The 12,312-nt window shown below is 40.4% G+C and overlaps 1 protein-coding gene across 1 annotated transcript; it reads right to left on the bottom strand.

Moving 5' to 3' along the window:
- Positions 1–7,532: 7,532 nt before the first annotated feature.
- LOC124138317 (lithostathine-like) lies at positions 7,533–12,009 on the bottom strand. The gene is made up of 3 exons (XM_046504907.2): positions 11,747–12,009; positions 10,605–10,805; positions 7,533–7,836 (listed from the first exon to the last, which is right to left on the bottom strand). The coding sequence occupies exons 1-3, from the start codon at positions 11,967–11,969 to the stop codon at positions 7,616–7,618; spliced, it is 645 nt and encodes a 214-aa protein (XP_046360863.1). The 5' UTR covers positions 11,970–12,009; the 3' UTR covers positions 7,533–7,615.
- Positions 12,010–12,312: the final 303 nt, after the last annotated feature.

A 12,312-nucleotide genomic window follows, 5' to 3' on the forward strand; every position in this document is an offset into this window, starting at 1 on the left:
TGAATCAATACCTAAGTCCTCGATCAACCCACGTGTTCGTAAACCGTGGTTTGATGACACTTGCAAACAAGCTAGGAAATGTCGTAAGAAGGCGGAGAAGTACTTCCGTAAACATCCCACTGTCCATAATTTAAATATTGTAAAAATTTCAAATGCCAAGGCAAGACGTCTATTTAAGCAAAATAAACGTCAATCCTGGCGGACTTACGTCTCCAAAATTAACTCTCGTACCCCTATGTCCAAGGTATGGAACATGATTAAAAAGATCAAAGGCAAGGGATCAAATTCTACAGTTAACCATCTGAAGGATGGCGATACTTTGTTAACTGATAAATCTGCCATTGCCAATAGCATTGGTGAAACTTTATCTCATCATTCTTCTTCATCTAATTACGCTCCTGAATTTCAAAAATATCAGCTTCAACAGGAAAAGAAAAAAGTAAATTTTACATCTGATAATGGTGAAGATTACAATGAGGTATTTTCACTACATGAGCTACATACTGCCTTAGGGCAAGCTCATGATACAGCAGCAGGCGCTGATAATATTCATTATCAGCTACTTAAACACTTGCCAGAATCATGTCTTGAAACTTTGTTGAATATATTCGATGATATTTGGACAGCAGGGACATTTCCACCTTCATGGCATAAAGCCATTGTTATCCCCATACCCAAACCTGCGCGGGATCATTCTGATCCATCAAATTACCGACCTATCTCTCTTACTAGCTGTGTTTGTAAAACGATGGAACGCATGGTAAACAATCGATTAGTGTGGTACTTGGAAACAAATAATCTTCTTACCAATATACAATGTGGTTTCCGGAAGAACAGAAGTACTATCGATCATTTAGTGCGTTTAGAATCGTTCATTAAAAACTCCATTGTAAATAGACAACATGCTGTATCGATCTTTTTCGATTTAGAAAAAGCTTACGATACAACATGGAAACATGGTATTTTAAAAGATCTTCATGATTTTGGTTTAAGAGGCCGTCTGCCTCATTTTATATCCCAGTTTTTAACAGACAGGCAATTTCAAGTCCGAGTGGGTACAACCCTGTCTGATCATTATAATCAGGATCAGGGTGTCCCACAAGGCAGTATTTTGTCTGTCACTTTATTCAGTATAAAAATTAACAGTTTGTCCAAAGTTTTAAATGATTCAGTTGATGGATCACTTTTTGTGGATGATTTTAATCTATCTTGTCGGGGTAAAAATATGCACACAATTGAAAGGCAATTACAATTATGTCTTAATAAAATTAACAAGTGGTGTCTAGAAAACGGGTTTAAATTTTCCAAATCAAAAACTAATTGCATACATTTCTGCCGAAAATATAAACCGCATAAGGACCCTGAACTATTTCTGAATGGCACTCCTATCAAAGTTGTTAAGGAAGCCAAGTTCTTGGGACTTATTTTTGATCATCACTTAACTTTTCTCCCGCATATTAAATACCTCAAAGCTAAATGCCTGAAGGCACTCGATCTATTAAAAGTTGTTTCTAATTCAAAGTGGGGAGGGGATCAAACAACCCTCTTACACTTGTACAGGTCACTAATTCGTTCCAAACTTGATTATGGCTCCATCATCTATGGTGGAGCCTGCAAAAGTAATTTACAAAAACTAGATACGATACATCATCAGGGTCTGAGGCTTTGTCTTGGAGCCTTCAGAACGTCTCCCATTCACAGTCTCTATATAGAAGCAGATGAGCCTTCTCTTAAACAACGCCGACTAAAATTATCTCTACAATACATCACTAAATTATATTCTAATCCGTCAAATCCAGCTTTTGAATGTATATTCCATCCTCTCTACGAAGATCTTTACAATAAGAAATCGGCACTCCATCCACCACTCGGAATTAGAATAAAATCTGCAATATCAGCTTCAAATATTAAACTCCAAGATATAGCTCCTACTCAACTTTTCTCCTCTCCTCCTTGGCAAATGGTAAAGCCAGAGGTAGACCTGACATTAACCAAACTTAAGAAATCAGATACTAACCAATTAATATACCAACAAGAATACCACCAACTTAGAAACAATTATGACACTTATAAATCTATATTTACCGATGGATCCAAGGATGGTGGCACAGTTGCTAGTGCCACTGTCATTGGATCCAGAACAATCTCTTCCCGTTTACCTGATAACAGTTCCATATTCACTGCAGAAGCAAACGCCATTTTTACAGCACTTAAATATATCAGTAATCAATCTAAACATAAACAATTCATACTGTTTTCAGATTCTCTTTCATGTCTTCAGGCAATTAAAAATATGTCTTCAAAACATCCACTTTTAATCCAAATTCTTGAGTTATTTAATGATCTTGCTACTGGCCAATATGACATCGTCTTTTGTTGGTTACCAAGCCATGTTGGTATTAAAGGTAACACAATGGCCGATGCTGCTGCAAAAGCAGCCCTCAACAAATCTGTGACACCACTTCTGATCCCATACACTGATTTTAAACCCATGATTCGATCTTACATCCGAGATCTTATGCAACAGAAGTGGGACGCCCAAGTAGGTATCAATAAATTACATGAAATTAAACCAAATATCGGTTACACCTACTTGGGCTGTCAGTCAAGATTTGAAGAGGTCATTATGCGACGATGTCGTATTGGCCACAGCAGATATACGCACGAATATTTATTACAAGGTGAGGATCCTCCGTTTTGTATCCCTTGTGATGAAAGAATCACGGTCAAGCATGTCCTGCTTGACTGTGTTGATTTTTCCATCACAAGGGATAAATATTTCAATGTAAAAACAATTAAGGACCTTTTTAATGATGTTAATTCTCGTTTAATATTATGTTTTTTAAAGGAAATAGAGCTTTTTCATAAATTTTGATGTGTTCAATGTATTGTTTTACAAATTGGTAGTGCGAAATTCATAACTTAGATTGTTCGTGGCTGTACCCTTGAGGGGGGTTGAAGTAGCGTAAAATTATTGTTCCCCTAAGAGGGTATGTAAGTCCCAAATCATTCGAAGTATTTTTCTGCACACTAGGCTTTTAAACGTAGTATCTTCGTTATTTTAATCTAAGGCTTAACTGGTACACTGTCGCCAGTGACTGAAGGGATGATATAAATCCTGCCGGGGTCCATGCAGGAAGCAAAAGTACTGTAAGTCCCCATGGTCCCCAGTATGGTGATCTCCCTTCAGTTGCTGACGATTTCTAGCCCATTTTTAAATTGTGATGTTCATTAATGCTTACTGCCTTTTAATATTCTCAACTAGTTTTAAATCAAGTCTGTGATATTCTAGTTATTCTACTGTCCTTCGTTGACAGCTTTTTATTCAGTTTAAATATATGTATCATAAATGTATCATAAATGTAATTTCTCGTCACGATATGGCTGAAATATTGCCCATGTGACGTTAAATAATAACTCACTCACTCACTCAAGGACTGTAGACCACACAAACAATGGACAACAGTGATATGAACATGTCCATGTCAAGGACCGTAGACCACACAAACAATGGACAACAGTGATATGAACATGTCCATGTCAAGAACCGTAGACCACACAAACAATGGACAACAGTGATATGAACATGTCCATGTCAAGGACCGTAGACCACACAGACAATGGGCAACAGTGATGTGAACATGTCCATGTAAAGGATCGTAGACCACACAGACAATGGACAACAGTGATATGAAAATGTCCATGTCAAGGACCGTAGACCACACAGACAATGGACAACAGTGATATGAACATGTCCATGTAAAGGACCGAAGACCACACAGACAATGGACAACAGTGATATGAACATGTCCATGTCAAGGACCGTAGACCACACAGACAATGGACAACAGTGATATGAACATGTCCATGTAAAGGATCGTAGACCACACAGACAATGGGAACAGTGATGTGAACATGTCTGGGTAAAGGACAGTAGACCAAACAGACAATGGGCAACAGTGGTGTGAACATGTCCATGTCAAGGACCGTAGACCACACAAACAATGGGCAACAGTGGTGTGAACATGTCCATGTCAAGGACCGTAGACCACACAGACAATGGACAACAGTGACATGAACATGTCCATGTCAAGGACCGTAGACCACACAAACAATGGGCAACAGTGGTGTGAACATGTCCATGTCAAGGACCGTAGACCGCAACAAACAATGGATAACATTGACGTGAGTATGTCTGGGAAAGGACTGTAGACCACACAGACAATGGACAACAGTGACGTGAGTATGTCTGGGAAAGGACTGTAGACCAAACATACAATGGACAACAGTGACGTGAGTATGTCTGGGAAAGGACTGTAGACCACACAGACAATTGGCAACAGTGACGTGAGTATTTCTGTGAAAGGACTGTAGACCACAGATACAATGGATAACAGTGACGTGAGTATGTCTGGGAAAGGACTGTAGACCACACAGACAATGGACAACAGTGACGTGAGTATGTCTGTGAAAGGACTGTAAACCACACATACAATGGACAACAGTGATATGAACATGTCCATGTCAAGGACCGTAGACCACACAGACAATGGGCAACAGTGATGTGAACATGTCCATGTAAAGGATCGTAGACCACACAGACAATGGACAACAGTGATATGAACATGTCCATGTCAAGGACCGTAGACCACACAGACAATGGACAACAGTGATATGAACATGTCCATGTAAAGGACCGAAGACCACACAGACAATGGACAACAGTGATATGAACATGTCCATGTCAAGGACCGAAGACCACACAAACAATGGGCAACAGTGGTGTGAACATGTCCATGTCAAGGACCGTAGACCACACAGACAATGGACAACAGTGACATGAACATGTCCATGTCAAGGACCGTAGACCACACAAACAATGGGAACAGTGATGTGAACATGTCTGGGTAAAGGACAGTAGACCAAACAGACAATGGGCAACAGTGGTGTGAACATGTCCATGTCAAGGACCGTAGACCACACAAACAATGGGCAACAGTGGTGTGAACATGTCCATGTCAAGGACCGTAGACCACACAGACAATGGACAACAGTGACATGAACATGTCCATGTCAAGGACCGTAGACCACACAAACAATGGGAAACAGTGGTGTGAACATGTCCATGTCAAGGACCGTAGACCGCAACAAACAATGGATAACATTGACGTGAGTATGTCTGGGAAAGGACTGTAGACCACAGATACAATGGACAACAGTGACGTGAGTATGTCTGGGAAAGGACTGTAGACCACACAGACAATGGACAACAGTGACGTGAGTATGTCTGGGAAAGGACTGTAAACCACACATACAATGGACAACAGTGATGTGAATATGTCTGGGAAAGGACTGTAGACCACACAGACAATGGACAACAGTGACGTGAGTATGTCTGTGAAAGGACTGTAGACCACAGGTACAATGGACAACAGTGACGTGAGTATGTCTGTGAAAGGACTGTAGACCACACATACAATGGACAACAGTGACGTGAGTATGTCTGGGAAAGGACTGTAGACCACACAGACAATGGACAACAGTGACGTGAGTATTTCTGTGAAAGGACTGTAGACCACACAGACAATGGGAACAGTGATGCTTAGGTTGACATGGAACTCCCGAACATCTACAACCTATAGTTAATACATACAGAATAAAAAGAGAATGGTATACATTTTGGAAATGTATTCTTCTAGGTTGTACTAAAATAGTTCTTTTTAAGAAATCGTCGTCATGTTTGTAAAATTCTGAAACACTTCAGTAATGAATATTTAAGTGTCGCACATCACATACTTAGTGAGTGAGTGAGTGATTTGGCTTTTAACAGGATTCCAGTTATATCACAGCGTGTCAGCTTGATTTGCGAAGAAAGCAGGGAGTGATGCAGGTCTCGGACGTTTACCACTCTGGTGAAACCCACAAGCACGAGTATGGTGCTGACAAACCTTGAAACATAATCGGGGCGAACCGGGATTCGAACCGACTATCATTCGTTTCTTGCTTGGCCAAGGGAAGCAACTCCCGACCACTAATTTACATGACAACAATACATGATATAAGACTATATGGCTTCGGTTCACTTTAAACAAACATTAAGAAATACACTTACGGAAAAAAAATAACTGTGCTCCATATAAAGTTCAATAAAAATGAATTTATTCTGAAATTAGATAATGCAATTTTAAATACATGTTCATGAAGACATCTTCTTGATTTCGTGATTCACAATTTGCACGGGCATGTTCATGTACGGCGCACGATTTGGATGTAAAATGCCGTAGTGATGCGCGCCGTAGTGATGCTGCAAACAGGAGTGGGGCAAAACGAAGTTGCCAGGTAGTTTAATGTTCATCAAAACACAATATCATTTGGATATATCTACAACATATCTGCAGCAGGACGACACACATGACCTACACGGGCCGGTAATCTACGTGTGACGTCACATCAACAAGACAACCATAGTCGGTTGGTGCATCTACGGAATCGATACCAAACTGCAACATTAACAGCTCGGATAATTCCTGGGTCGAGACCAATTACTGGCAGAACCGTGCACAACAGGTTGAGGGGGCACGGCATCCGGCCCCGACGCCCAGCGAAACGCCCATTTATGATTCCACGTGATCGTCAGGTACGCCTAACATGGTGTGGACAGGATCGGAGGTGAGGTGAGGTGAAATTAGGTTTAACGTCGCGTCCAAGATTATTGCACTTATATAGCGACGTGCATGCACGTGTGTGTGGCTGCTTGTACTAGTCCGGACTGATGCCGATTTATAATGCTAGCTCACTAGATACCATGCCGCAGTTTAACATGAATACCTAACTCAGACACAGTATACTGACTCCGAGCCGACCAGTCATTGTTTTAGCCCCTAAATGTCGAGCGCCAGACAGGGTAACAACAAGTACCATTTTTTAACGTCTTTTGGTATGACGCGGCCGGGGTTCGAACCCCGGACCTTCCGCTCTCCGGGCGGACGCTCTACCACAAGACCAAGGAGGCGGCAGACAGGATCGGAAGTTCATCTGAAGACTAGGAAAGTATACTGTTCACAGATGAATTCAGGTTTCTTCTTAACAACTATGAACAAATGGCCAATGCATTTATTTCCCATTTTACGACCCGGACGTCCCAGAGTCCAACATTATCAGACCGCCTCCGTGGTCTAGTGGTAGAGCGTCCGCCCGGAGAGCGGAAGGTCCGGGGTTAGATCTCCGGCTCGGTCATACCAAAAGACGTTTAAAGATGGTACTTGTTGTTACCCTGTCTGGCGCTCGGCATTAAGGGGCGGCTAAAACAAGGACTGATCGGCTCGGAGTCAGTATACTGTGTCTGAGTGGGGTATTTATGTTTAACTGCGACATGGTATCTCAGTGAGCTAGCATTATAAATCGGTATCAGTCCGGACTAGTACAAGCAGCCACACACACACACACACACACACACACACACACACACACACACACACACACACACGTGTATGCACGTCGCTATATAAGTGCAATAATCTTGGACGCGACGTTAAACCTAATTTCACCTCACCTTACCAAAATCATCATCGCCAAGAGAGAAAACATGCAGGATGTGGCAAGTTCAATTCCATGTTCAAAGTAATTCAACCTCACACATAAAGCTCCTTTGCAAAGAGCAGCTGTTATCGTGCATTGTCCATTCTGTAGGCTTGTATAAAACGGAACACGGTTCCCTCCCGTTGCTGTTAGGTTCACTTCGATACCACGGTTGAACCCGGCCAACAGATCCATCAAACCACTTCCACATGCGGTCGGTTGCATCATACCTCAGTCCAGTCCAAATCCCTTCGACATCTAAAACATATCAAGATCAAACAGGCTGAACAGCGTCTCATTTCTTAAGTGTTTTGAAAACAATTAATGGATTAATTTAATCTGAATGTTCAAATAACTATCATTGGATTGACTTTGATGGCCTTGTTATTTGTTTCATTGTTTCTTCATTATATGTGTTTACAAGATTGGGTTATGTACATTAACAAATATATTAATATCACTGTCTTACACGGGAGATATAGTTTGGGTGAGATCAAAGGATATCTCCTTGGAGATATGGCTGCAGCGAAATTGCATCACAGTGCTTTTCAGACTATTGTGATGTCATCGGTTATCATAACGTCACAATCACATGCCATCACCACTGAAGCTTGTTAGCTGTACTTTTTATACTCAAGAGACTGTTTTTTACTGTTTACAAACGGAAAAGGTATGACGAATGATTTTTGTAGATAAATAGATTTTCACCCCCGTATCTTTTGATGTCAAATATATCAACATTCGTCGATGAAAGTTTGAAATTTCAAAAGACACTCTGGAGAGTCCCTATATGTTACAGTCAATGTGTAAAATGGCGAAATATTTCACTTGGTCAATTTAAAAAAAACACTATATATTTCAGCCATTTTTCCATTTAATATTTTATAATTAAATTTTCGTTGTGTTCATGGAAATTCCTGCATTCTGATTAGCTGAATTGGTCACGTGTTATTGCATTCATTTCCCAATGAACGTAAAAAATTAAGCCACGCCCACCGCGGCGCACTACTTTTATTACTTCGGAATGTCGGGGAATCCCAATATTACAGTCGAGGGAATTCCCTTTCTGCTCACGTGTATCGTCATGCACAGGACATTTAGCGACTTTCATGCATATTCATTGTCCAAACTACCCTTTGAAACCGATGGCCGAGAATGAATGAAACAGCAAACGTACGTGCAGGCTCGCTCGCCTGTTTTATTCCCGCTCGCCCCGGTTCAACTTTCATGTCTTCGGGTTTCATTTATAACTAGCATTTCTCCAACTGTGATTTACCGTAATCAGGGAAGTAATGTTTGAATCACGCAGTAAATGACCATGCTATTTGAAACTGCCGCCTTCTCTCGGACATATTTCTTCCGGTTCGTTACAGTCTGACTGTTGCAGTTCTTTTCGCCTCTTGCCTTAATTGACAGGTCAAATGAACATTGTTTTAATCCCACTCTCCGTTGATTGGCTACTGACTGTGTAGGCGTGTCAAGCTATGTGCATAAATTAAACGATCACCTGATTCATGTCAGGCCACTGTATGTATTCCTACACCTGGAATGTTTATCAATGTCGTCATTTTTGTCTGTTTTGCTATATGCAACTGTTTTGGGTTAAACTATTGTAGATAAAACATGTTTTACGTTGTCGAATTTAATTATAAGCATTGACTGTATATTTTTTTCGGTTCATTGAGGTATGAATCGAAAAGCCGATGTGCAAACTTTTGTAAGAATCCGCTACGCGGATTCATACAGTTTGCATATCGGCTTTTCGATTCATACCTCAATGAACCGAAAAAAATACACAGTCAATCCTTAAATGATAACGAATTCCAAACATTTTTATGCTCTATTTCATCTCCAAGTGACTGAAAACGATAGTATTAAAATAAAACGAAAGTCAAGGTATATTTTGTTAATCATTTGGCTTCTAGTTACAGCATGATTAGTCTTTTGTGATGTTTTTAAGCTCTTGTGAACTTCTTAAGAACGTATTTTAAATATCTGAAATATTTTGCCTAAGTCAAAATGTCTGTCATTTTACACATTGACTATAACACATATAATGATTAAATGAGCCCACTGCAACGTGATCAGAGGGGACGAGTTCGACATTCGAGGCAAACCAAAGCGCGTTCCTTGTCCCGTAAGTTTACACTTTAAGGGTCTTAACATGTTTGGCATCTAATCAAATTTAAGATTGTTTTAACAGCTAAATGTGTTTAGTGCCTAAATGTGGGGTATAGAAGATGTAAACACATTCCCAAACATGTTTAAGATTGTCTTAACAGCTAAACATATTTAGGGTCTAAATGTGGGGTATAGAAGATGTAAATGACATTCCCAAAGATGTTTAGGATTGTCTTAACAGCTAAACATATTTAGTGTCTAAATGTGGGGTATAGAAGATGTAAACACATTCCAAAACATGTTTAGATCTTGTATGTGTGTACATTCTAAACACAGTTTTACAGTTTATATACTTGAAGCATTGCAAGTGAGACATAAAATTTAAACTCACACACTCACTACACTCGGCTTAATGAAGATGTCGCTTGTCAGATATATGCAATGATACGAAACTTTTATTTTGTCAATGCTCGTTTCCATCACTTTTAGCTACAGTTTATGATATTGAATAAAAGCTTCCCATAAGCAAAGAAGAAATCTCTGCTAAAGGGTGAGTCCAGTTGACGACTCCGACTACATCTGTGTTTATGAATCACTATCCAATAGTGATAAGCCTTGGTTGGGAAAAGGTTGAAGAATGTCTTGCAATGTTGATCGTGTGTGTAGAGATGGATAAATGTTTCTTTCGAGCAACGTAGCTGCTTGGTACAATTGATTTTGCCACAGACATGCACTGTCCCGCTCAACCAGAATGTAAATGAAGCTATACAACATCAACACCAGAGAGTAACCAGTCTATAACAGCCAGATAACTTGATAACCAGTCCGACTGAACGGGTTCTATTGGGTGTAAAAGGCAAAATAGCGGTGAAAGTTATATGAATGGATACAGAATGCCACCTTACCTGTGCCCGTGGCCAAGAACTTGATAACTTCCTGATACTTCTCAGGGGTTTTAAAAGTAATCAAACGGTAACTGGCCCCATAGAATGTCTGTCTTGAACATTCGTTGTTTGCAACAGTGAAATTAGATTTTCCTGCCATCAGGATAACACAGACGGACTCTGTTGCAAAGTGGACGGATCCCTGAGGACACTTCTGCAGTGCTGAAACATAACAATTGCCCATATAGCTTGGAAGTGTTTTAAGCCAAATTTAATTGAATTGAACAAATGATACTGATATTGTGAATAAACAGTTGACAATTTCTGAAAATTCCGTCATTTGGGCATCTATCTTAGATCTTCGTCCCCACCAGGGGGCGCTGCAAGATAGATTTGAATTACATACATCATTGTTGCAATTGATCCTTAATAACGTACTAATATTGGCAAGATGATTATGATATATTGAGTATAGATTGGCACAATTAGAGAGTCCAGCCATGTTGGCGTCCATTTTATAATCTCTACCACCAGAGTTGGGTTTAACGCCGCTTTTAACAGTATTCCAGTCATATCACGATGCATGCCATCGTTTACCAATTGCGTAGGTCGATGCTCATGATGTCAATCACTGGATTATCTGGTCCAGACCCGATTATTTACAGATCGCCGTCTTATAGCTGGACTATTGCTGAGTTCGGCGTTAAGCATTAAACAGACAACTTTATTCAGTGGTAATGCGATATAGGGTTTCTCCGTAGGGTTGACATTTCATACGTATTTACTTTTCTCTCTGAAAATACCAATGGGTAATAGAATACCCTACGCGAAACTAGAAATGACGGATTATCTATCTCGTGTATGAACGATGTAAGTCCCTCGCCAAAGGCTCGGGATTAACATCATTCATCAGCCACTGGGATGGAGCCACGAAATTCCAGCCTATTTCGGCAAGGGGGTGGAAACTGGACTTTTTAACACATGCTCATGATATTGTCGGAATCGTACAATCGACTCTGCTTTATGCAGAAATTTCTATTGGAAATGGAAAGGGTTTTGTCGCTTTATTGTCTTTACTCCCTTGCCTCGAGAAGATGTGTAAAATCCGTAATTCCCAGTAGGTCGTTGTTTATTCTCCAAAATACACAATAAATTGGACTCACGTCTGTAGTACATCATCCCAGGTGATGGAGTGAGAGATGGGGAATCCTCCCTGTAGATGATGGGACACAGGCTACACTGGCTTGTTTCCTCGTGGTAGAACACGGATATGCAGTTGTAGGTGTGTACACAGTTGATGGCGCACATTACCACCGTCGGAACAAATGAATAGATTGAAGAGGCCGGACTGAGATCAGTAAATGAGAGCAAAAGAACATTCTCCATTTTGAGAACTGGTTAGCAACTCTTGATATGATCAACGGGATTCTGTAAAAGAGAGTTAAGAAATTGATAAGTGACTGCTCTGGAGGTACGAGGGCTGGTCAAAAGGTTCTAAGCCTAACAACAACAACAAAATTTTAGTTTTTAGGTTTTTTTTATTTATCAATATGTTCTCCCTGCTTTTCAATACACTTCTCACATCGATTGTGAAGCTTTTTAAGTCCAGTCAGGAAAATGTTTTCTGATGCCACCCTGAAAAACCCATTCACGGCAGCTTTGAGGTCATCTTTGTCGAAGTCGTTCTTTCAATTTAGGAAACAGGTGGAAATCACTTGGTGCCAGGTCT

Source organism: Haliotis rufescens, unplaced genomic scaffold (assembly GCF_023055435.1).
Source record: "Haliotis rufescens isolate VD_foot unplaced genomic scaffold, xgHalRufe1.0.p SCAF_5, whole genome shotgun sequence".
Classification (NCBI taxonomy): domain Eukaryota; kingdom Metazoa; phylum Mollusca; class Gastropoda; order Lepetellida; family Haliotidae; genus Haliotis; species Haliotis rufescens.

What these genes read in the sequence shown, in the direction of transcription:
- LOC124138317 (XM_046504907.2), bottom strand. Translation starts at nt 11,969, where the DNA reads ATGGAGAATGTTCTTTTGCTCTCATTTACTGATCTCAGTCCGGCCTCT. An exon ending in TGGGATGATGTACTACAGAC is followed by an intron (nt 10,806 to 11,746) that starts GTGAGTCCAATT and finishes GTTATGTTTCAG; the next exon opens with CACTGCAGAAGTGTCCTCAG. An exon ending in GTTCTTGGCCACGGGCACAG is followed by an intron (nt 7,837 to 10,604) that starts GTAAGGTGGCAT and finishes GATATGTTTTAG; the next exon opens with ATGTCGAAGGGATTTGGACT.